This window comes from Periophthalmus magnuspinnatus, chromosome 21, assembly GCF_009829125.3.
Source record: "Periophthalmus magnuspinnatus isolate fPerMag1 chromosome 21, fPerMag1.2.pri, whole genome shotgun sequence".
Classification (NCBI taxonomy): Eukaryota; Metazoa; Chordata; class Actinopteri; order Gobiiformes; family Gobiidae; genus Periophthalmus; species Periophthalmus magnuspinnatus.
The window spans coordinates 30,488,580-30,516,224 of record NC_047146.1 but is presented as its reverse complement, the minus strand read 5'-3'; the positions used below and the strand labels follow the sequence as shown (position 1 = coordinate 30,516,224).

At 37.7% G+C, this 27,645-nt stretch overlaps 1 protein-coding gene across 2 annotated transcripts in view; it reads right to left on the bottom strand.

The window, feature by feature from the left end:
* The window catches only part of cacnb4a (calcium channel, voltage-dependent, beta 4a subunit), a 48,533-nt gene extending 22,389 nt beyond the window's left edge, over window positions 1-26,144 (bottom strand). The window contains exons 1-2 of one of the 2 annotated variants that reach the window (XM_055230630.1): window positions 25,961-26,144; window positions 20,752-20,835 (exon numbers count right to left, since the gene is read on the bottom strand). In XM_055230630.1, the coding sequence (XP_055086605.1) occupies window positions 20,752-20,835; window positions 25,961-26,023 (147 nt within the window). In that variant the 5' untranslated portion in view covers window positions 26,024-26,144. Of the gene's footprint in view, window positions 1-9,461; window positions 9,816-20,751; window positions 20,836-25,960 lie in introns of those variants that run through there. The other variant, XM_055230631.1, reaches the window with a different exon arrangement.
* Window positions 26,145-27,645: the final 1,501 nt, after the last annotated feature.

Here is a 27,645-nt window from a genome sequence, read left to right as displayed (position 1 = left end):
ATTTCAACCAATACTGGACGAAATTAGACTTTTCCTGAATAGTGGGGTTAAGTGTCTTGCCCAAGCGAGAGTGGGGATCGAACCGCCAGCCTTTGGATGAGTGGACAAACACTATACCAACTGAGCTACTGTCGACTCAAATAAAAGCATATTTGCTCATTTCACTGAAAAAAAACATGTGTCCTAACTGTGAGTGGGCTTGCATCTCCACAAACCTGACCCTTACTTGGCCTCCTCCAGCTTGTTTCCATAGAAATGTTCTTTTGGTTATAATCATCAGTGTGGCATAATTCCCATCTATTCACAAGTCTCATCTATTCATAATCTAATTCATTTTGCTGTTTATGTGCAGCTCATGTTATTTTTTACAATGCTGGTTGTTTAGAAAGGTGTTGGGGTTATTGTGTCATAGGCATGAACTATTTCTTTTCAGTAACAATACTTCACAGTATGTGTTGAATATGTGCTATCATTACAGACCCATATTCTCCCTGTGTTTGGGTGGGTTTTCTCTGGTTTCCCCAATCAGCCTAAAACATAAAAAGTAAAATACTCCTCAAAATAAGTCCTGACAGGTTAATCCAGTGGCATTAAAGGAGGACACAGTTTACAGGGACAACACATAGCCTAAATAATAGTTCAATACAATGGATAATATTGTTATTTGAGCAGAATAATAGAAAACAAACATAAGGCTGTTTCACAGAGTGTAATCCTACACTCACCTGCAGCACAGGACCTCAGACCAGAGGGACAGAATGATAGAATTAACTAGAATTATAACCAACAGTAATGAATGAACAAAAAAGTTTAAATTATTATTATTTTTTTAATGCATGTGTGTGTGTGTATATATATATATATATATATATATATATATATATATATATATATATATATATATATATATATATATATATATATATATATATATATATATATATATATATATATATATATATATATATATATATATTATGTATATATATTTATTTTATACTATAATTTTTGCTTGAAATCTGATACAATTTTAATAGTAGTCTTTCCTTAGTCTTTTTCTTTTTTTTTAAGCTAAATTGAATAACTGCAATATAGATACGTTGAATGCTATACTGCAGAACATTCCAGGCAAAGCAATAACATCTCTATGGAAACAAGCAGATGGCAAACCTTCCACCAGAAAAGTTCCATAGTGCAGTTTTAATAGACCTTCCTTACTGATTCCACTTTCACGTCTTGGTCCGAGCTGTTGTCTCTCCTGTGCTGGTAGAACATGTGCACCTACACGGTAACAGAAAGCTCACGGGACAGAAACATGCTTACAAAGGCCCGGCTCTGACAACTCCACTAACCTGAGATGGAGTGGCTACATTTTTGCTTTGTTCATCAGATTTTCCTGCTACCTCTGAACCAATTACGATCTATTTCTACTCCTCTCTCCTCTCTCTCTCTCACTATCTCCACAAACTGGCGTTTTCTTCTATCTTTACTTGCCCCTCTTCCCTCCTCTCTCTCTCTCTCTCTCTCTCTCTCTCTCTCTCTTTACACAAACAGGCTTTCTTTTCTAGCTTTACTTGCTCCTCTCTCTCTCTCTCTCTCTCGCCTCAATCTTGCTTTCTTAACTTGCTCCACTCCCCTCTCTTTCTCCCTAAACGTTCTATCTTTATCTTTAGCTCCTTTCCATTCTCCTCTCTTCTATCTTTACTTGCTCCTCTTTCTCTCTCGCTCTCTCTCTCCTTCCATCAGGCTTTCTCTTCTGTCTTTACTTGCTCCTCTCCCTTCCTCTCTCTTTCTCTCTCTCTCTCCAATCTTGATTTCTCTTCCATCCTTATTTGCTCCCCTCCCCTCCTCTCTCTCTCTCACTCGTTCTCCAATCTTGCATTCTCTTCTATCTTTACCTGCTCCCCCCACTCTCTCCCCAATCTTGATTTCTCTTCTATCATTACTCTCTCTCTCTCCAATATAGCTCTCCTCTCGCTCACTCTCTCCTCCCTATGTTCTCTCATTTCTTTCTCCCTCTCCTTTTCTCATCTCTTCCTTCCTTGTTTTTCTTTCTCTCCTTCACTATCCTTTACTCTGTCTCATCTCTATCTATTCTCTCTCTTTCTTCCTTCTCACCGTAGTTTTCTTTTCTCATCTCTCTACTTTTTCTCTCTATCTCACCCTTACGTTCTTCTCTCCCTCTGTTCTATCTCCTTCTCCTTTCTTACCTCTTGCTCTCCACTCTTCTCGCATCCTCCTCTTTCTTCTCTCCATCTCTTTTTCCCCTTTTTCAAACATTCCCTCTTTCTCAATATCTTACTCATCTCCTCCTCTCTTTCCCCACTCCTCCCTCTCCATCTTCTCTCTCATTTTCTCTTCTCTTTTCCCATCCCTCTCTCCGCTTTTCTCTCTTACGTTCCCTTCTTCTCTCCTAATCTTTCTATCTCCTCTCCGCTTTTTCTCCTCCCTCTCTCTTCTCACCATCTCTTTCTCCTCTTCCTCCTCTCTTCTTCCTCTCCCCTCACTTACACTTCCTCCCCCTCTCCTCTTTCACTCTCCTCCCTCTCTTTAATCCCCCCTCCCCATCTCCTCACTTCCCTTCTCTCCCATCTCTTTCTCCTCTCCACTCATGTTAGACTTCCTCCCTCTCTCCTTCTCTTTCCTCTTACTCTCTCCTCCCTTTCATCCCTTCCTTTCTCTCCTCACTCTCAGTCTTGCCCTCTCTCTCTCCATCTCCTCTTCCTCCTCTCTTCTTACTCTCCCCTCCCCCTGACGCTTCCTCCCTATATCCTCTTTCTCTTTCCTCCATCTCTTTATTCCCTTTCTTTCTCTTCTCTCTCCTTTTCTCCCCTCCCTCCTTCCTTCTCTCCTCTCTTATTATACCATGCTTCTCTCCTCCCTCTCCTCTCCCTCTTTTCTTCCTCTGCCCTCTTGTTACATTTCACCCTCTTCTCCTTCTCTCTTCTTTCTCTCCCTTCCTTTCTCTCCTCCCTCTCTCCTCAGTCCCCCCCCCCCCTCATCTCCTCCCTGCCCATCTCTCCCCTCTTCTTCCATCCTTCCCTTCCTCATCTTCCTCCTCCCCCTCCCTCTCTTTTCTTGTCTCCACATGTTTTGCTTGCTGGCGCTCAGTCCTGTTAGCTTCATGAATATACAGTGCACAGTGCAGTGACAGAGACAGTATGTTCCTGATATTCACAGCCATCACAAGTTTGGAGGAAAAGACGTTTAAGGACAAAAATGATGACACTTAACATCATTATATTGAAGACACTGGGAGAAATCTTGTCTAAATTTCCCTTGTGTGACAATTTTGTTATAATTTTACTTCCTGGTAAGACAGGTGGTAAGATGTCCGATTGTCCGCACTATTCCCTAGTTAAGGCACTATTTAGGGGTCACGCCATTTTTAGTGGTGTCTAAATGTCCAGTTGGTGAAAAAGTAGTACACGCAAAATTCCCACAATGCACCTTGAAAAGTAGTAGGCATTGGTGGTCATTAGAATGGTCAATAACAAACATGTTAAAAATCAAGTCTGTTTACATGAGATCCAGCTTGAGAAAAACTTGTATGGTTATTATTAGTCCATAAATGTTTGTGTCCCTGTCAAGATGATTATTTATGACAGAGATTGACTTTTATCAAGTTGAGAAGACTTTCTGAGTCACGTGACACGAAAGTAGAGAGCTGTGTGTCCGAATCGTTCTGTGAGCGAGTGCACTATATAGTCCACCAAAGAGTGTGGGGCTATGTCTGAACGAGTAGTTACGGGCTAAGGTGGACAATCGGACACATCTGTTACCTAGCAACTGTAATTTACAAATCACAAATTACAACTCTTGTTTAATTTACACAATAGGTATAATGTGACAATTAATGTGACCATTAAAAATATGTGACAAAATCTTTATTTTGTAAAATGAACGTTTCTTGCCAAACTTATAAATGTAGTTTGAACCCACATTATTTTTCAACGTCTTTCCAAAAAACTGCCTCTTGACTAATATTAATATGAACTAATGGTAAATGGTCAAATGGTAAACTTGCTTTTTTATATAGCTCTTTTCTACCTTCAAGGCACTCAAAGCACCTTACTAAAAGGACCCACCCATTCACACACACTTTCATGCATCAGTGTACGCAGACACTGCTGGTGAGGTGGGTGAGGTATCTTGGCTCAAGGACACAACAACAGCATTCATCTGCGGGAGCTGGAATCGCACCGCCAACCTGTGAATCATTGGATCTGACTGCTCAAACAATGATGTTTTTTTATATATATTTACTACAGGTATGAGACAAAGACACTCAATTCAATCCAAAATATTTTTTTTAAAGTATTGTAATGTCAGTTGCTTGATATTTTACCACACAACAAGAAGGTTATAGGTTCAATTTCCATACTATGCGGCTTATTTGAGTTGCATGAGCATGTTCTCCTACCTCGTCCTGTCTCGTCTTGCACATAACCAGCTAGCTTTGTGCAGCGTTTACAATATGGACAATCACACATCCACTTCAACTGTTCTGCCTGTACATGTACACACGCACGTGCGCGCGCACACACACACACATGCACACACAATAGTGCTAAAAACAATGGCGATTATCTGTGAGGACACTATCTCTAGAGTCTTCAGTTCATCAGGTCACACTCTTCCTTGTCTGGGCACTTGGTAAACAGTCCCATTTTTATAGAACACTTTTTCACCTTCAAGTCACTCAAAGCACTTTACAATAAGGAACCACTCACCCATTCACACACACATTCATACACCAATGTACATAGACACATCACCAATCTTCAGATGAGAAGACAAACATTTAGGGATTTTTAGGAGACATGGTATACTGTTTTCTGGTATTTATTATAAACATGTATGTCATGTATGTATCACGTATAGATTAGTATTTTACATTATTTTTCATTATGAAAATGTAATATTTATAAGAAATGAATTGCTAATATAAATAGGTCTTTTTATTTTTTAAATTAAGCAACCATAGTGTTCAAAATTGCAATAAAACATAGCATATATTCATGTAGTCGCTCCTCTGTACCATTCACTGTCCCTTGTCTGCACCATATTTTCACTCTCCCTCCTCAGAAACTTAATCTCTTTAACATCAAACATGATCTGTTCTAATGACTCACTCCTCGTCCAAAGATATAATTTTCTCCTTTCAAGTAAAACCTCAGACATATTAAGGTGTATAGGACCAATCAAAGATATTAAATAAATCCCTGTATTCTTGCATTTCCGGTGTCCCTGAGCGGTATCTAGGCAGCGGCTGCAGCTCTGGGTCTTTTACGTAAGACGCTTTGAAAAGGTGAGTCACAAATGAGAGGAGACACAGTAGTAAAAAGCCACCGGCTTCAACACAAAATCTGTTTAGACTGGCTAATGTGAGTTTACAAGTGTTTTTATACTGACCAAATATGGATCTTGAAGTTTATTTAAACAAATCTGAAGTGAGTAATTAAAAGTATTGTGATCAGAAAGAAATCAGAGGATGCTTTTTATGTGACACTTAAAGGTCCTATATTACACAAATTGACTCTCGTGAACTTTAAGCCATGTTATAATGTTCCCTTATCAAAAACATACCTGGAGTTGTGTTTTGTTTTATTTATCCATGTTTGAGTAACACTTTATTATCACTCTGTCAACATCTCCAACACTCACAACAGATGTCATGAAGTGGTAGTTGTCAAGTTAACAGCTACCTTTTGCCTTTTGTTTAGTAAAAACAGGGAATTCCAGATCTGAGATTATCCAAATTATTCCAAAGGTGTGTGGAGTTTAAAAACACAGTGGAGCACTTGTATTACCACATGACATCACAAGGTGCAACAGAGTGTTTTCTGTTTGCGAAAAGAGATCAGCCTAAATATGCAGGATTTGTGTGTTACATGTGTGAATGAAACAACACACAACTCCAGGGATGTCTTTTATGAGGAAACAACATTACAACATAGATCAGAATATAGCCACATGTCAGATTTTGTTCTTTTTATGTAAATGTTTCAGTATCAGTACTTATTCAAATGAGTATGATACTAGTGTTAGTATAAACCTGGATCTGGACATCGATGTTATTGTTAGTTGTAAGTAGGGGTGAAATATAGAGAAATACCAAAAATATCTCTAAAAGCGTGGGTCTAAAAATATCCCTGCTCTTTTACAGTGCGCCCGGTCCAGGTGTCAGCTGGACTAAAACCGGATTTGACAGACTCTGGCTCAGCGGGACCCAGTGCACCTCCTGTCTCTTCTCCACAGTACAGACCACAGCTTTGGCTTTGTAAGCATTTCTCCAACACATTTTATACCAACAATACAAGCGCCAGTGACTGCACCAATTAAGTCTTCAATGCATCAGTGACAGGGTGCTAAAGAGGTAGGCTCCGGTCTCCGATATTCAGCGTACAGAGTGATTGAATGGACCAGGACCGATGCAGACATATGCCACTGCTGGTTTCCACAGGTGAGGCTATGTGTTAGAAAGGGAATTACATCATCTGTTATGTAAGGGGAGCAATAAATAAAGAAAAGATCCTCATCAAAATATATGTTCTTTTAACACACAAAAAACAAGTTCAATGTCACTGATTTGTTCCATATGATGTCTATATGGCATTTTATGGATTTTTCTATTTCAAACCATATACCGGTATATATATATAAAAAACTAAGGCCCTGCTCGGGACAGCAGCATAGAAAGAGGGGTCAAATACAAACTTGGCAATTTTGAATATACTCAATGCGTCATGCTCAAAATTTCACCTAGAAAATAAGAAACAAAATATGTAACAGCTGCTATTAATTGTAAGAACAGTATAATTTCAGTCCTGGATGGATGTGCTTAGACATTAAACCAACACTATGTAAACAACTCACCACTATACCATGATGCAGGTGAAGTGAGCAATGCCGATGACCTATGTTTATGTAATCTGAATATTAGTTTGTAGCACCAGTCGCCTAATATAGTAAACAGCATGGAAAAGGTTTAAATCTCATCCTCCATCTTAAAAGCCTCCATAGCAAAGTAATGAGATAAGATAGAAGCTAAATAAGGACTAAAAGACAAGCGTGAAAGTGTGAGATGAAGCAGACAGGAGGAGAGAGAGAAGGGGGAGAAAGAGGGAGGGAAGGAGGGAAGGAGGGGAGAGAGAAAGACAGATTGGAGAGGGAGAAAGAAAGAGAGAGAGAGAAGGGGGAGAGGGGGGAGAATGAGAGAGATAGTGAGAGAGACAGAGGGTGGAGGGAGAGAGGAAGTGAGGAAGGGAGAGAGAAAAGAAAGAAAGAAAGAAAGAAAGAAAGAGAGGGAAGGGGAGAGAGGATAGAGAGAGGGGAGTGAAGGAGAGAGAAGGGGAGAGAGAAAGGGAGAGCAACAGAGAGAGGGGAGAGGGAGAGACGGGGGAAGCCTCTGATAAATGCAGCAGCTCTGGGCATACTAACAAGACAGTACAGCTTGGTAGTAGAGCTGTGGGGAAACAACACATGTTTTTCAAGTTTACAAGAACAGATAATGATTGATAGGTTCTTATATTTGGAATATAGTGAAAGTAACAATAAAAATGCTAAATCTGAAAGAGAAAAATAGGCAGACATGTTCAAAAAGGAGTAGGAACGAGTTACAAAATCTGTCCTGAAGATGGAATGGGGGTTGGGTATTTCTATAGTTATATTTTTGCACGGCTGATTGTCTGTAATAAGCATATTAAATGGCATGTTCATTTGTCTAATCATAAACATAGACATGGTATTTTACATTCAATACGCCAAAACACACACACAAAACACATTATACAGTTTAGTAGTAGGGCTAGGGATTCAATTTTACCATAAGATATAAAGCTTGATTGGTTGATAAGCACATTAAAGGTATATTGGGTCACTTTTTCAGGAGATTGGTACACCAGCGTGGGGATGTTATTGCTTTGCCTGGAATGTTCCACAGAATGGCATTAAAATGACCAATCTCAATGGAGACCAGGTGAAGTAACAGGGCAAATCTGTGGAGAGGCGACCCAGTTCATTGAAAATATGCATATTTTTCAAAGTAATAAAAACGGCTGTAATTTTGTTAATACAAGATAGGTGTGTTTAATGGCATACTGTGGAACATTCTAGGCAAAGAAATAATATCTTCATGGTGTAGCCTCCACCTGAAAGAAGTTACGGAGTGAAACTGTAAATGCGATATAAGAGAAGCAGTAGGAAGAAGATACAAAGTGTGTCCACAAAAAACTACGGTTATGTGTTGGGCATTTCTATTGTAAAATGTGTTTGATCATGTGCCATATATATAGAGAGAGAAAAATAGGAATGTATTTTTAGTATTATTGATCATCTATTATAAGGATATTACACTGACACATTGGTTATTTAACGTAAACATAGAAACACGGGTATTTTACATTTTTAGGCTAAACTAACTGACCAATATTTAATGAGTTGAATTGTGGTATGGCTAAATAAAAATTCACAATCGCTGTTAGAGTGTCATTCTCAAACTTATTACAATGCTTCTAGAAAATATAATTGATACAAGTACTATCTGTAATGCGTAGGATTACATTAAACGTAGTGTAATCCTGATATAAACAGCAGGTCTTACAAGAAATAACTGTTTTTTTACTAGGATAAATCTGACATTGTAAACCAGATCGAAACCATTGGCCTATCACGATAACACATTTTGAAATGCTATATATTGCTGAAGTGGTAATACTGAAACCAAACCATAAAACAGATATATCCTGCAGAATCTACTCTAAATATACAATATTGTGGAAAAAAATATGAACTGTAATAACTAAATGACTAAACACTTAAGTAGTTAGTTTGTATCTATAATGAGTCATAGAAGTTCATGATTCAACCTTCTACAGCTCAAATCTCATCGTAGAACAGAAAAATTTTCCATCTAGAACAAAGAAAAAGTGCCACAGAAAATACTGAGCCCCAAAAATGATTGTCCCGTCTGTCATCTAATGAACAATAAGTCCATATAGTATTTATCGTGACAGGCCTACTAAACCTGGACTAGAACAAGACTAAACCAGGACTAAACCAGGACTAAACCAGGACTAAACCAGGACTGAACCAGGTCTAAAACAGTTCTTCACCAGGGCTATCCCCAACAAATACAGTACAAAACCTGGACCACCTTGTTCTATCTAGTAATATAGTACCACCATTAGAGACCAATGTACTTTCAACAATGCCTTAATTTACATAAACCATTACCTGTCATACTATGTCATCACTATGGTTATAACGATTCAATTTTCTATTTTTCTCATGACAATATTCAACACAGTTCTGGCATATGTAGGTCTATTTTCATTGTAAAACTGAAGGCTTGAAGAATACACAAGCAATGCATTCAGACAGTGTAGTGTGGGCACGACACACTATTACAATGGTTTACAATGATGTGTTTTCCCCATTCAAAATCAATTACTACTCACCGCCTCCGAATCTTCAAATCCATGTATGTATGAATTATCGTACATGGATGATTTGTAGATTTATCCACAATTCAAGATCTCAAATCAGATTCAGAATCAAATTGGGTAGATGGTTAGGCAGCTCCGGTAAGAATGAAGACACCAATGCAAAAAATGGGATACAAATTGGTACAGAAAAAGGCGTGGTGCTGCTATAAGCGAAATATTATAGACCATGAATACAGAATATGTCGGTTTCCATGGTAATAAAGCAAATTTGTTCCCATAGGAAGTATAAAGAAGGTATTTTCATCGGTAGAAGATGAGACACATAAGGCTAGCCATTCCCTTTCTCTTTCTATCCACCACTGGTCTGATGACAGCGGAGGGGAGCTGCGATCTGATTGGACAAGAGGTGCTACAGACAGGAGCGAATCAGGAAGGAGAGAGGAGAGAAAGGAGAGAGAGAGGGAAGGAGGGATGGGAGAGAGGGGAGGAAGGGGAGAAGGAAGGGGAGAAATGGAGAAGACAGGGAGGGGAAGAGGGAGAGGGGAGATGGGGAGAAGGAGGGAGAGGAGAATGGGAAGGGTAGGAGAGGGAGGGAGAGAGGGGTAAATAGGAGATAAAGGGAAGGTGAGAGGAGAGAGGGAGATAGGGAAAGGGGAGAGAGACAGATAGAAGCGAAAGGGGAGGGGACAGGGGAGAGAGAATAAAAAGGAGAGGGGTAAGAGAGAGGAGGGCGATTAGAAAATAAAGGGAAGGGGAGACTCAAAAGAGGGAGGAGAGATGGGGAAAGAGAGAGGGATGAACGAGAGGGGAGGACTAAGAGAGGAGAGAGAGGGAGAAGTGGAGGAGAAAAAGGGGGAAGAGAAAGAGGAGAAAAGGAGGCAGAAGGGTTAGGAATAGAGGGAGTAGAGAGGGGTGTGAAATTGAAGAAACAGAAGTAAGGAGAGAGGGGGGGAGAGAGGGACAAGAGTGAGGAGAGTAGAGCGAGAGAGAGGGATGGAAATGGAGAGGTGATGTGTAAATGAACTTATTACATCACACAGACACAGATAAGGGACAGCAGAGGAGAGAGACAGACACAGGCTTTTAAAATGCTCATAGAGGAACAGTGCATGGACGTCAGTGGAGCCATAATAATTATACTATTACTGACTGCACTGGATAAGAATAAGAGACAATTCGTTGCCAAAGGAGTTTCTCTCAGCATGTTTAAAGAAGCTTGGTCTCAAATAATGGTCAGACACACCACTACTATTATCGTAACATAGAAAATAACATTGTTTTAAGATACACATACATAATAAAACTTGGTCAAAACGAATATAGTGATACAATAAGTGCAGTTTATGTCCACTGCTGATGTATTTTGAAAGGGATTCCATTGGGAGTGGACTTACACTGGCAAAAAATATTTACGCTTAGTGAAAATTGTAATAACTAACTCATTGAAACATATTATTGTTGTGTTCTGGTGTAAGGAAAAATGCCACATGTCTTCTGGTTGTTTATTTTCTGAACACAAGGGCTAATGTAGACCTTAACCCACGCCAAAACTTACTAGAGCCAGTCTCCAAAACAGCTGACGAATAGGACCTTCACATCAAGTTGTTGGCATAGCAACCAAGTGTCACATACAAAATATTAACAACAACAACAACACATCAACACAAAATATTAGATCCTTACATTATTGTGTACAGATTTCTGTTTATCTTGTCTGCACATATATGTTTTAATATTCATTGTTGTTTTAATGCATTTGAATTAGTTTTTCATACATTATTAATTTTAGTATTGCATTTATAAAATAGTTAAATCAATGGGCTATTTCCCTTGTTGCTGACTACAGACAATCTTTTGACAGAGTAGCAGCCCCCTCTGCTGGCCACAAAACGGTACCACACTCTCCTTACGACTCACACTTGCAGATAGAAAACCCCTTGAGTGTCTAAGCCCTGGTCTTGGCCTGATTTTCCATGTCTTTAAAGCTGAGGGGAGCGCAGCTGATACAGTCCTAATGATTACTGGATATTCAAATGGAGGAAATACAGAGACATCAAAGTGCTCAGGGCTCATTATAAAACATGAGGAGGTCAGCAGCTTTGAGAGCACTGTTCACAGACTGTTAACTAACTGTGAGAAGTGGAGATAAAAGGGGAAAGGGAGGTTATACTGCTGCATGACTGAACTGTAAACATTCAAATAAATATCATACAGTAGGCTCTGTGCACAACAGCGTCTGGCAGCCTCACTGTTAGCGTCATTACTTCCTGTCCAATTTTATCTCTGTGAGGTTTGTGCCGAGTCACTCTAAAATGAACAAATATTTAAAGATAAGGCACCTCTGTGTTTAGAAAGTGAGATGTTTGTGTCACAGTGCGAATGCTAATACTAACTTTGAAGCATAATAAATATTAAAACAACGGCACAAACTGTACTCCACATATATAAATGAGTTGATAAATGAGTCAAATGAGTTTTGAGACACCGTGACCTAGGTTTTTGTCATATTGGCATCGTAAAAAACTGTTGAAATTATAACATATAATAGACTCTATGAACCAATCCAGTTTTTTTGGAGTTCCAAAACTGTTATCTGCATTTGGGCTTTGAGTATCAGTCAATAGTAATATCCAAATATCTAAATTCTACAGGTTCTTAGTTTCAAAATGAGATCTGGGGCCTGGTTGCAGATTAGCCGCTATAACTGCTAGCCTTGATGAGCTTCATTTGGCTGGAGCCGAACACTACGGGTGACGGCACACTCCCTCAGTCCAATTCTATTAGACAGTGGATTAGACTTACTAATATTGGTTCCCCTAAAAACCTATTAATTTATGCGTGCTGAAAATGTAGAATATTTCACAGTATGGTATTAAACTTAACTGCTTTACTATAAGTGGTGTTACCTCTCCACAGATCTGACCTGTATCTTGGCCTATAATGGCGTCACCTGTTTGTTTCCATGATAATAAATAATGCCATATTACTGTGGAACATTCAAGGTAAACCAATACCATCTCTATGTTTCTGCCCATCCTTCACCACAAAGGTTATATAGTGCGCTTTTAATTAGAATAATATGTGATTAAACAAAACTACAGTAATTAAAAAGAAAAGGGCTTTGTCAAATTAGCTAAGAGCCCAGTGCAAAGAGACCATCAAGTGTTTCCTGAGCAGCTGCAGTGACTGACCTACATTACAGGATTAGACTTTTCCTTATCACTGAGAGACTGCAGCTGAGCAAAGCTTCATATTATAAATCTGCTTAAATTGAATTTCCAGGGACAAAGTTGTGGTTTCGTGAGATTTGCTGAATAAAAAGGGTTTTGTTGTGAAGATAAGAATTAAACTTGTGACCCGGGAATTGAATACAGGATTAAGATGGATTTACCAATGTGTTTTGAATCACTTTTTCTGCTGGTAAATGTAAAATTATAATGTCAGTAGCAAATTATGAAAGTGTAATGAGATGGTAATGCCGTATTTGGTAATATAAAGTGCAAATCAGCATATTGCATGTGTTATATAATCGTACAGTAAAATGGACATGAACTCACTGATTAACACATGGACAGATAGTGAGATAGCGTGAATCGAGTGAATTGGAAAAAATAGACCAAAACAATGTCAAATGTTTGTTTTCTGTTTTTGTTTTTTGTTTTTTTGCTTGTATTTATTCCACTGCACTTGTGCCCTTATTGTGAGCAGGCTTGCATCTCCACAAACCCGACTCAGAGGCCTCCTTCTTGTTGTTTCCATGAAATTGTTGTTCCTTTGGCTATAATATTCTAAAGTATGGCATAAAACCTATCTTTACCATGGACAATGTTTGGCTTTAACTTATTTTTTCCATGGAATTATGCAGGTGACTTCAAATCTGCTTTCTACTGGTAAAAACAAAAATCTAATAAACTTTAACGCTGCATTATGTAACTTTTCTGGTGGAGGGTCTGCCACCTGCTTGTCACAATGGAGATGTTATTACTTTTAACTGGAATGTTCCACAGTGAGCACTTAATAAATGCAAGCTAAAGCAGTAACAACTCCATGGAGACAAGCAGGTGGTGGATCCGCTACCAGAAAAGTTACACAGTGCGCCTTTATCAAATATTACAATGTTTAGTCAAATGTATTTAGTAGATTCAGTTGCATGGTTTTAGTTATTTTACACTTGGAAATACTAAGCAGACATTTTCAAGACATCTATTTGTAAGTGTAGTGTGATCATAGTACAGTATGCAGCTAAACTAGTACTTTTAAGCAATATGATGAGCACTGCATCAGAGGTGACTGGGGGATAAACCACATCAAGTCTGAGATATGACTTTAAGCCCTGGTTTGAAAGGTCAAACGCAAAGGTCAGAGTTCAGGGAATGGCCAAACCAGTAGATTATAAACACTGGACATCTGCTCTGTGAGTATACAGTATATACGATTATTACATTCAATCTTCACTCCTCTCTGATAGAAACCACTGCACGTGTCCATACATGCGCACACCGATCACCAATGGGCAGCTATAACCTACCATATTATTAATTCTACAAAACTAAAAAGGACATTGAGCAAGTAAAAACAACTTCATATTGCAGAAAGTAAATTTTCAATAATTCAACATTTTACTGCTATTTGAATAATATATTTGACAGTGTAACTGTACGTGTAACAGTAAGTGACAAAAGCTCTATATTAAAAATGTGAAATTATCTGAACATTTGAGTTTATTGCATTTCTCCTTCAGACATGATTTAGTTTTTCAAATTCAGTTTGTGCAAACATGTTTGCACAGATCAAAACAACAGGGTTAACAGAGGAAATTATGGTACTTAAAAATAAGGAACCTTTTGAGATTTACTTATAGCGTCAAATTGCAATTTCGATCCGATAGCGACTAATTGTGGAGCACTACTCTGAATATATGTGAAAGTACATCTCCTCCACTACTATATAATTAAATGTGAGAACTATGTGTTACGAGAGCACGCTTCATACCTAACACTTTGTCACATCTCACTAATTACACAGAAACCATACAAACAGGACATTCTCATTGGCCTAACCTGAGCTCAACCAGGCGAGCAGAAATCCAACGTGTGGGTGTTTGACTGTTTAGGTATATGCAGAGGAGGAGGGTTAAAAGGGCTCACAATGTTCTAAGATATGAATAAAATACTTTGAAACAGTTGTTACTCAAGTTATTAAAAGTAAGATGTGATTCAACTGTTTAGAAATTCAGTTGTTTTGATTTCTCAGGTCTAAAGGTGCACTACGCAACTTTTCTGGTGGTGGGTACCTGCTACCTGCCTGTTTGTCTCCATGGGGATGTTATTGCTTTGCCTGGAATGTTCCACAGTAAGGCATTAGACATATCTATATCTATCTAACATTTGTTTAATTACGGGTGTTTTTAGTGGTTAAATTAAAATGTTTGAATGCCTTGAAAAACATGCATTCTTACTGTGAGTGCTGTCGCCTCTCAACAGAGCTGTAACTCACCTGCTTGTCTCCATATGTTTAATGGTATACTGTGGACCATTATTGACAAAGCAATAGTGTATCCATGGAGACACCTAGGTGGCATACCCTTCGTCAAAAAGTGACATAAGAATACACATTTAAAATCCAATAGATCAAGATTCAGAACTAAACTAAGGACTAGACCAGGACTAAAACAGGACATAACTTGAGCTAAAGGTATATGTAAAAAAAGATTCAAGTGAAGCCCAAGGAATGACTAAGCCAGTGGTGAACCAGAATGAAAACAGGTCTAAAGATCCAAACAAACTAAAGACAACAATAATCTAACTTAACAACATGGTCTTAGATAAACCAGGACTAACCAGCAAAAACCTGATTTCAATACAGATGGAACTGCAGATAAAAAATGTGATAAAAACAAATACAAAAATTTGGACAATGAATATAAATTCCAACACCAAATAAGGTTTATTATTGATTTGCGTCTGGGTATTTGGATTTTTGACTATCCTATTCACATTCAACCATCTATCTTCTTTATCCCTAAACCATAACTAAGGTAAGACTTAACCAGGACTACACCAGGACTAAAGCAGGACTTAACCAGGCCTTAACCAGGACTTAACCAAGACTTGGGGTTAGGGTTAGGTCTAAAGCAGAATCACAATCTAACCAGGGCAAAACCAGGATCAAAGCAGGACTAAGTCAACACTTCATGGGGTCTTAACTAGGTCACGTGTACAAAAGTGCTCTTTGAAAGAGATGGGGGAGGAGGCATCTGGGGAGAGGGAAGGGGGCTCCTAATTGACCCCACGTCGTTAAGGGCGGCTGTTTCCATGGATACTCGAGGGATTCAAAGACACATTCACACCTGACAACGCTGAGGAGGTGGAGGCGGACAGGAGGACAGCTGCTTTCTATGAGCAATAATTATAAGAGCCATACAGTATCCAGATAACTCCATGCTATTTAGTTTATCCATATCTTACATCACTGTAACAGTAAACCAAAAAATGTAATTACTGAAAAACTTAAAAAAAACCTTCTTAACAATAAATATTTGCAGTACTAATACAGTATATATGTGACTGCTCTATGCAATATTACTTTTATTATATTATATTTATATTATAAATCTGTGCTCACCGTAGCCTTTTATCATCATTATGCTGTATTTTTGTGGTTAAAAGTAAACAGAAATGTGATTATAGAGACCAAAAAATGTCCCTGCAGTCTGCAATAAATATGAAAGGAAAATACACTATATGTGTGATTGATATGCCATTTTCTATGTGTTTATTTTATGGACTATTTTCACTATTGTTTTGTGAATGCAAGCTAAAGCTAAAGAAAAACTAAATAAAATGTAATTGTAATTGTCAATGAAAAGATAAACAGCTGCAACAAAGATTACTAGTAAAAAAATAGGATGACAACCATTTTGTTTTGCCATAGGCCTGTCATGAATCAGTGTGATGTTTGGTGTTTATCTGTGTATATGTCAGACGTGCTCTGTATATGTGGAAAGGAATCTCCCCCCGGGGACAATAAAGTAAAGTCAAGTCTAGAAATGTCCAGATTTGTCGCTTAATTAGGCAAAATGAACAAAAGGCACAAATGTATTTAATGGACCAAATTTGTTGTCATGGCAAACTAGAGACTAATCATAAAAGAGACTAATCATAAAAACTGCAAACAGTGACAGTGTCTGGTTAAAGCAGTGGTTAGGATTAATTTCCACTCGGACCAAGTTCTGTTGTTGTGTCCTTAGGCAAGATGCTTCACCCATCTTGCCCAGTGAATAATGTTTACAGTGAAGCACTTTGAGAGGCTTTGTTGAGTCTGTAAAACACATTATTATTATTATTATTATTATTATTATTATTATTATTATTATTATTATTATTATTATTATTATTATTATTGTTAAATTGTTGAACATTTATAGGACCCTTCATAACAGGAATCAATGCTATACAGTGGTCCCTCACTATAATGTGGTTCACCTTTCGTGGCCTTGCTGTTTCGTGGATTATTTTTGTGCAATTTTGCATGCTTCTTTTTTACAGTGTATGAACGTGCATTATGTTCTGCGTCCTGATTGGCTAAGGGACTATAGACTATTGTCCATCAGTCTCCTCCGTGCGTTGTCTCCTGTACAGTACAGAATATGTTCAGACAAATTCACATAACTGTTGGATCGCAGTGTGACTCTGAAGTGCTGTATGTTTGCAAGTTTTCTCCCCGATAAAACCCACAATGTCGATGAAACATTCTGCACCAACCAAAGCACCTACGAAGGTTTGAACTTTGAGAGTGTTAAAAAAAAAGAAAAATGTGAGAAAATGTTAATGTCTGTATGAGAAAAGTGTATAAAGTGTGTGATGAGGGGGTTTTACAGCTGCAAAACATATATAATAATCGTAAAAAATAAAGGTGACTACTTTGCGGATTTCGCCCATTGCGGGTTATTTTTAGAACATAACCCCTGAGATAAACGCGGGACCACTATATCTTTAATTTGTGAGTACAGCGCATCAACTGTACATATAACTGTATATATAAAGCAAACCTGCTAGCTGCTGTGTTCCAAATAGGAAGTGAGCATAGGCATGTTTCCGCCTCCATCAACTGTGGTCCCTCTCTGTAACTGCTGCTGTCAGGCTCATCATTTTGCTCTTAAAATGTTCATATTAATCTACACTACATGATCCTGAAGTTTTTATTTGGTTATTTTGTCCATAAATAAAGATATGAACATTAAAAAACAAAGCAATGAGGCGCTTTCTTTCCCCAAGGTCGCTCCAGCTAGCCTTAGCAACAGGTTTGATTGACAGCGTTGTTAAGTGCCCACACCCTGCTAAATCAGTGGTGTGGGCAGGAAGGGGCGTTACCTTCAACAGCCTCAATCCAGACTGGCTCCTTGGTTGTTATGATACTTACAGTCAAAATTCCAAATATGAAATTCGGCTCCAAATTCTGCTCTATAACTGCTAGCACCAACAAGCTTCATTTGGCTGGAGCTGAATGCTATGGGTGATGTCACACGCTTAGTCCACTTCTTTATACAGTCCATGGTACAGCTTCCTTTTTGATTGTTGACAACTGCCCTTATCATGGTTCAGTGTGTCAGATGATTTTGCCCTGTCATACATCACATGCAAACTATAGATTACACTATAATTAATAAGCTTGTGTTAAAGGCAGAGTATGAGGCTGGTGAATAAAACATCGTGCCTCAGAGGGGTCCAGGCTAATGCAGGTCAATGTAAACCCTATGGAAGCTACATAATTAATACATCACTCACATCAAATAGTTAAAGGTCTCTGTATGGAGCAAATACATAGACTGTGACAAAATAGGTATGTTACAATATCAAATGTTTGTGTTACGATTATTAAGAGATATGGTTGGGTGTTATGGCATTTTTTACTTATAAAGAAAGATTATGATTTTCTATTCAGTTTTATTTTGCCTTAAAACTAAGAACTTTCCATATTTCTGAACTGTACGGACAGACAATTAGTGCCATTTAACACAAAAAAATATTGTCAAAATTCTTCCTCCAAAATCTGAACACTGCTCCACATCATATGCTTTTACTGACAGAGGATTATCTATAGACTTCAGCACAAAAAAACAAAAAAACTAAAACAAAATCTGATTATTGACAATATGAAACGATTGGATATTGATTTGAGGTATAATGTATTTAAAATGTGTAGTTTGGTAGTATGAGCACTGGCTGCCACATCTACACCATTATCCAGCTACGTATTCTCTTAAAGCAACACGGTGTAAATTTCTGGAAGTGGCACTTCCCCTGTATGATTCAATGGAAATATACCATACGGTGGAATATTATGGCCAAAGGAAGATTTCCAGGGAGACAAGCAGAACGAGGCTAGGTCAAGTAAGAGTCGGGTTTGTTGGTGATGCAATTTCACTCACAATAAGGACACATGTTTTTCTATATTTTTAAATGCAATAAAACAACCTAAATAAAAAAAAAATAAAAAAAAGTTACACAATTGGGCTTTAAGCAATGATATACGACTATAATATCACCTGTCTCTCTTTGTAAAATGAATTTAAAAATACAGTTTGTAAAGTCACATGTCTCTCATCTCAAATAGCACTAGCTTTAGCATTAGCATGTTGTTTTGAAGGAAAAACCCACAGCGGAAAAGATTTAGTCACCTGAGGATTAAAGTGTTGACAAAAATACAGTGTCACATCTTACTAACAAGTTATACTCCCCAGATAGCTTGTTAGTAAGATCCTGTTACTGTTACTGGAAAGTCCTATATCTAAATAGATACTACAGAAAACAGAAAGCAGGAAATGTGCACAACTGGACTTCAGAATAAAAACTACAACATTAATTCAACATATTAACTACCGGTAATAAAGCTTAGTAAAAGAGTTAGACTTCTCTTACACTTACATTATTTTCCCGTTATTACACTTACCAAATTGATAAAAAATAAATAAATAAATAAAATGGCAAATACCTCATGCATTTCTGATGCATGTCTCTCCTTTTGAGGCCGGGGACAATTCACACACTCTACTATACATATTTAGTGACTGCCTATTTTATTTCCTGAGTAAGTTTAAATGGGTCAAGCCACTAAATTAGCCACTGAAGTAAATATGCAGGTGTGAAATAGAGTTTAACCAACAAAAAAGGGGGCATACATTTTTGAGTAACCTTTTTTTTCTAAATCCATACATAAATATACCATACATATTTGATTTAAATAGTTCCTTGAAAATGAAATTGTAACTGCAACAATGTAAGGGTTGTAAATTGTAAGGGTTGTAAATTTGAAAATTTTAATCTTGCTGTAACTAAAACACAAAGCAAAGTAAGATAACACCTGGAATCAAGTCGCACAGTCCACAAGCCTGGAGGGTGGAATAAAGCTGAATTGGAGGGCGTCACGTTTCTCATCAAAACATTTCAGACAAATCAGCTGTACCCATGCAGGTGGCCGTAGTCAGTAAAAAACAAGTGAGTCCACCTTGTAAGACGCCTCCAGCCACTCACAGGGACCTACATACAGGTTGCATCATCTTAAACACGTACATGACTGTCCCATGGTTAATACTGAATGTTGGTCTGCTGCGACTGGTCCTTTGAAGTAATGACATTTAAGAACAGGAATATTATTTTAAAGAAAGGAAACAGGTTATGGTTAGGGTTTGGTTTTGGATTATGCAAAATTGACTTTTCAGAGATTTTAACCATGTTATAGTTGTTTCCGCTTCTCATTTAACCTTGAAGATGCATTTGGAGTGATTTGTGCCTGTTAAAGCAATCTTTAATTGCTTATTTTCAAGACGCCATATTGCCGATCAAATTTTCAATTTCATTTTCTTAATCGATGATATGCGTAGGATTCGGCAGCGCATAGTCATTTTGGTACAAATGATCTGCTATCCATAGGAGGGGGCTGACAGCTACATAGCTCTTTGTTTTGTTTAAAATGTACAAATAATAACATAATGATCCACAGATATCATAGATTATATCTACATAGCAGACACAAGCACAATAGGTCTGCTTTAAGTCGAGGAAAATGGTTAAGGTTAGGGTTAGGGCAATCTATTGTGGTAGTTAACATGTTAGCAGAAGTAATTTTAAAAAACAAATGTGTCACCCACTAGCCTTATCTCAACTTACACCATAAAACAGTAAAAAAAAAAAAGTTAGTCCTATTTATAGCTACAGATGTTAACACATTACCGTGGCAACCAGAGCTACGTGATCACTTCTGTTCCTTAAGACCTGACTACCTAGCACTAATCCTGTCCTACCTGTCGGAGAATGAAGCTCGTTGACGTCGTGCTGCCATCTGATCTCTTCAGTCGGCTGCGCCTTGAGTAGGTCCCCCTGTTGGCCTGGAGTACACAAGACAAGGTAAGTTTATGCGAATAGCACAATTTGTACAGAAAGCAATTCAAAGTGCTTTATAGAATAAGAAAGATGTAAAAATCATAATAGAAACAAATCAAAACATAAATAATGATCATAATATTAATGTTAAAGAGAAGAGTGCAGAATAAAACCCTTTCAGTCATATACACAGCTAAACAGAACCGTTTTGAGCCTGGATTTAAACATTGTCAGAGTAAAGGCAATATAAAAATGTCTCTCTATTTTTAAACTAATAGACTTGATGATACTTAATGATAATTTTTAAATTGTTCTTTTTTAGACAACAGACTGGCATTTTTAACACAGTAATACTATTTTCTTTATTATGCCATGTGGTGAATCCAGACCATTCTAAAACTATTTGGGCCCAAAATTATGTGTACTTTTGTTTTTTTCAGTATCCATAATCATTTAAGTATATACGAGTTTTATTTTTAGATAAGTATCTGGGTATAACAATAATATTGACAATCCAAATATCACATTTTTAAAAAGAAATGAAACCTGACATGTTTTGTATGTTATTCTGTGTATTCTCCTTAACCTTAACTCAAGGGCACCTTCTATTTGACAGCCCCATTATAAAACTCCCATTCCTGCCTCTGGGGTGGTCCTCCTCTGCCTCTTCCTCGCCTCGTCCTGTCTGACCTGATTACATGAACCTGAACATATATTACATTTTCATTTGTTCTATATAAATCAAATAATAAAAAGTGTTTGTACCAATACGAAACAGCTGCATGGTGTGACCTAGTTATATCAGGGCCCATTTGTTTTGCAGTTTACCTGAAGAAGATATATGTAATGTGAATTTATGGCAGCTAAATCTGGTCAGGTCTGTTGTCTGCTGTCCTATTTGTGATAAAGCATCTAGGCTAATAGTAATACTTAAACCTAAATCTGAACAAGGGCTGAGTAATCAACTGAAATTTGATCAAATTGTAATCTAATGCTTTCAACTTCCTCCTTCAAAATCATCAAGGTTTACTTTAAGTTTTGTAAATGTTTCATGAACCTTAGTATTGAAGGCACTGTCCCCGATTTTTTTCCATGTATTTGAGCAAAAGAGATATATTGTATAAGCAGCTGTTGAGGTCAAAATAAGTCAGATGTATGCTGTCTGCATCAAATTATAAAGCATTTTATTGTTTGATAATCAGGAAATGCAAGTTAGCATGCTAGTTGTTATTAGGGATGTAAAATATTGTGATATGATATCATCAAGAATCTCACAATAATATCGTGGGCCATCACAATATATGGAATCACAAGTCTCTTTGCTTAAATTCATTGTTGTGGTGCAGCAACAACAACAAAAAAACAGAGAGAACTACATAGACCATGATCCTTTGCTCTGTTTCAGTGCCGACTACATGAATAAATAACTTTGAAATTAAATCTTAATTATTTGGATTATGACAGAAGCAAAGGACTGTGAAGGCAAGGAGCATATTCACAATTTGGGTAGCCTCCACAAAATATCACAATAAATATTGTACCATGAGATAATATTGTGAAAATAACGTAGAGAGAGATTTGGATATTGTTACATCCTTAGTCGTTATAAGCTTTACCATGATGCAAACCTCCATTGCATAAGGTAACTGAGGAATAATTTTGGATCGCAAATACCGGTAGTTTAAAATGAACAAATTCTAGTTTTCACATTTTAAAAATCAGGTACAGCAACTTTAAGATAAATTCAATGGCAAATGAACAAACCTTTACTGAAGATGGGAAAAATACTTTTCAGCTTAGTTTCATTATAAGTTTGTGCAATAGTAAATAATAACCAGAAGTAAGTTTAGACAAGTAGAACAAATTATAAATCTATCTATAGATTTTTCCAACACTGAAAGATCGAAGGTGGAACAGTGGGTTAATGATTACCAACTTCAGTTCTGCCACACAGCAAGAAGGTCCTAGATTCGATTACCAAACCCTATGGATCTTTTCTATGTTGAGTTTTTCCCTTGGGTTGAACATAAGTAACTGTAACAAATGCATTATGTTATATTGACTGGAGACAAAGATTACAGCAGTTTCCAGGCTAAAATCGTTATCTTGGCTGAAAAACTTTAGGCACCTCATAGATCAAGTGTCTATAATTTATTCATAATTAAACTTCTAATTTTATTTCTGTTCTTATAAATCAAGTCTGCACTGTACTGGGGGGGAGGTGACAAATTATACCCATTAGCAATAATTAAATATGTAGCACAGAGACTATTGCGAGACTATGGGAGACAGTCAAATGCTGCACTAAGGATTGGTTCACTCTTTTAGACACTGTATTGAAACTGCCCATAGGTTACAATTTAATGAAAGAATTAGCCTTTTAATTGGCTCTGTGCACAGTACCACCCTGCAACCTCACTGTTAGCGTCAGTGTTTCCTGTCCAATTTAAGCTCTATGAGGTTTTTACCAATTAAAATGAATAAACATTTAAAGATCAGGCAGTGGACAGGGAGGTGTGGGCGGATGTCATGGACAACATGCTAAAAACTACACAAATAAAACTAATACTTCACCAGAGGATACTTCTGTGTTTAGAAAGAGATGTTTGTGTCTCAATGCTAACGCTAATGCTAAGTTTGAGGTATAATAAATATTAAAACAACACTATAATCTGCAGTATTTTACAGTTAAAAACAATCAGGTTATCTTTAATTTAATTTGAATTTACAGGTAACTTGGTTGTTTTGGTTGTTTTACACTTTTAATAAAAGTTAGCCTAAGCTATGATACACAGCAAGCTAGTTAGCATGCTGCTGTGCACAGTCTGCTGTCAAAATGTAGATATTTTGACTAGGGCTGAACAATTTGGGGAAATTATCTAACTGAGGTTTTGCTGACAAGATTAACAATTGTGATTGGATTGTAATTTAAGTGATTTATGTTTTAATAATGGGATTTTGTTCAAAGTTCACATTTCAGAACATGTTTGGACAGATCTAAACTACAGGGTTAGCAGTTTTTGTGTAGAATAACACAGAAGATTTTGTTTGTGGAGTAAATTATTGATGGTACTTCAAAATGACTGCAGCCTTTGCAATTTGTTTATTGCGTCCATTCAAATGATGATTTCGATGAGATTTCGATTCATCTTGTAGACCTAGCTTTGCTCTGGTTTATGGTTGATATCTGTAATTACTGGGCCATTCCATATGAAACAAATAGCACAAAGTTGAGATAGTGGGGCGAGAGCAGAGCGAGAGCGGGGCGAGGGCGGGGCGAGGGCGGGGCGAGGGCGGGGCGAGGGCGGGGCGAGCGTGAGAGCAGGGTAAGGGCGGGGCGAGAGCAGAGCGAGGGCGGGGCTAGAGCTGTGTGAACACGTTCGAACTTGGCCTTGTTCACACCAGAGCATACAGTCCTCGCAGTGTATTTAACCACAAGTGAAAGAAAAGACCACAGTGTATAGGGGAAGCAAGCGCGCACATGCGTATTCTGTCTGCTTGAAATGTATTGTCATAGAAATAATGTATGTGAATAAGGTCAACCCAAATGTAAAGTAAACAGAACTAAATCTAATGTGCACTGGGGTCACTCCACAGAGCGCACTAACGTGTGTGGAACCGACTTAAAGAACATTTCCAAAGCAGTCCTGCATTTTGGGTCCTCCTGTTTAAAATGTGACATCTACCATGTTATAATGGTTTCCATTATCAAAAACATGCCTAAAGAGGTTTTAAATGTCATCCATGCATGTTTGAGTATTTTAGCGATCTCTCCCGGGTCCTATTTGAACCCTGCTTACGCTTAGTCATAAGATTCTACACGACGAGCAGCCTACAAGTCTACGTCACCGAGGCTCCCACAGGACAATTCTCCACAACTATACAAGAACATGATACAAAACTGTACACAACAACTTGACAAACCTGATGCAAAGTGCAGTAGTTTCATTAGAGGGAAATAAAAGGCAGTTTCATTAGCACTCTCAAGGGAAAGTGACTTAATGCAGGAAGCAAAAGGAGGGGAGACTCAGAGCATCAAAAACAAAGTGAAACTTATCAGACATGTTAATGTGTTGTTTTTGGCAAATAACGTATTTTCAAACCGATAAAATGTAATATGGTGATCTAAATATGTTATGTGTTAACAATTAAAACCCCATAGAAGTAACATACCCCCTCCTTAATTTAGTCCATGGAAGTTTGTCACCTGTGATTGACCCATTCTTCAATGCCACTAGGATTAAACTTGTCAGGAGCAGTGAGCAGCCACAGTGCCCAGCTTAGTCAGGACTACCTTAGCTGGAAGATTTCAGTTTGCGGATTTTCTATTTGTACGTTTCTTCAAAAATCACCCATAGAGTCACATACACACCTTCCCAACATGTGAACACAACCTGTTATATACTGTGACAAATGAAGATCTGTTTATTGAGTGTGATCTGAATTTCTAATAGCGACATATGTAAATTGCACTGGGAGTTCTGTGACCCCTTTCTGATCAGGGTCGTGCATAACATACATAACATAACATAACATAAGGAGTGATGGTCAGAGATAAGATCCTGGCTCAGATGGGTCCCTGGGTGCTGCACTCTGGTCGCCCACTGCTCCTGACAGGTTTAACCCCAATGGCATTGAAGGATGGGGTCAAACGTAGAGGACAAATGTATAAGGTGCAAATTAAGTCTACCTTAGCCTCGCTTAATGATGACAAATGTATGTATTATATTATTTACAAAGGTTCCTATACATGGGTTTCAGAATTGTGAAAAAATAGGACTATTAACATATCAATTAAACATTCAAAACAAAATATTATAGCTCTTTTGTATAGCGAGAAGTTCTCAAAATTTTACATTTAGGATGAAACTCATGATTTAAACCGGTTTAAAACAGTTGTTGCCATTTCGCCTCTGCATTTGTAGTCCTGTGTGCATGTTTAAAATGTGGTATGGCTTTAGGTTTTATTAGCCCAAATATATAGACCAAATTGAACTAAATAATCCACAATATTGCTGTTTTTCTGTGGACTGAAAACAAAACGCATCCTCTAATATTTTTGACCACAGGCCAAGTCTAAAACACGGTAGAAACTACAAAGTGACAGCTGTGGACGCAGGAGAACCGTACCTGAAAGACACCGGGCTTCTGCAGTGCGTCTATCCCGTGCCGAGTGTAGATGTGCTGGGACATCTGAGCCAGTTCGTCGGTCCACGGAGGAGGCTGCCGCTCGGAGCCGCTCCACTGTAACTGCTGCTGAGGCGGAGGATCCAGTTTGAACACGCTTTCTGACCACGAAAACTAAAGAAAAACTGAAGGTGGATCGGTTCCGTTTGGTTTAGGAGAGAGGAGAGATGAGCAGATGAGAGTGGAGATGCGGGTTTAATCTACGGGACTCTCTGTGTCCCCTCCCCCTGTTACGAGCATCACTCCGCCGGCTTCACTGCTGCTGCGCACACGCTCCCAGGACCAATGGGAATGCGCCATTACGCATGAGCCATTACGCACAACCACGATAAAAACATCCACAACTACAACATGAAAGTGAAAAACTATTTATCTTATCATTGAAATTTAGGCGGAAAAGATAAATATTAGTGGATATTTTCGTATCCCAGTCATGTAACTCCAATAATCCAATAATTGTGTGACCAAGATTAACGAAACTAGCTAAATAGGCTACCACCACGTGCCCGCGTCATCGGTCAGCGAAAACGGTGATTATTTATTTATTTATTTATTTATTTATTTATTTATTTATTTATTTAGCACCCAATAGCAAAAAAGAAAAAAAAATCACAAATATTTATTTATAGTGTTAGTTATTAAAAAATATATATATTTTTTTTTTTTGTTAATATTTAAGAATTTTTTTATGGTAATATCACTGATTTCACTGTTTTCTGAGTCAAGTTGAATTCTTTCAGTTTTAAGAAATGAACAAACAACAGATGACGCCGCTATTTGTCACCAGCTGCACTGTTCCAGACAATACCACACACACAAACCATTATCTCTACGCTTTTACGTCCACAATTGGAAACCTGGTCTAGACCTGGTTCCGGTCATTTTGCTTAAGAATGGGTTTAATTTCATCTTGACTGTCTTAGATGGTAGACCTGATATTTGTTGGTTAAAAGTCCTAGATTACACAAAATTGACTCCAGTGATCTTTAAGCCATGTTAGAACATTGTTACCTCCTCAAAAACATGCCGGTACTCAAAGTTGTGTTTTATTTCATTCACACATGTCTTAGTAACCCTTTATTATTAGTCTATCAACATCTCCAAAGCTGAAAATGCTCTCTTCCACTTTGTGATGTTATGTAGTGGTAGTTTTCAAGTTGTCTGTGTAAACCCTCAGTTGTCCAGGTCTGATCCATAGCAAAAGATGGAGTTTAAATCTGTCAGCTGGACAAATCGTTGAAAGAGTGAAGACATTTTGCTGCTCATCCAAGCCACTTCTTCATTTCTGAGTTCAACTTAACAGCTATTTTTTTTACCTTTAGCTCAGTAGAGATCAGAAAATAATATAATATGGTGGTCTATGTTTGATCTAATCTAGAACCACGGTTTAGAGTCAGTTTAGTCCTATCCAGAGTTGGTGAGACTGGGTTAAGATTTATTCCTGATTTGAATTACAGTAACTTCTTATAGATACTAGATGTGTTCATACTTATCCTGCTTTGAACCAGTTTAGTCAAGATGTAGATTTGGTTTGGTTCTGTTTTAATCCTGTGTCTAGTCTTTGTTTTTTTTTTTTTAGTTATTCTGTATGCAGTACAATGTGACCTGTAGCCTATGACCATGATTTT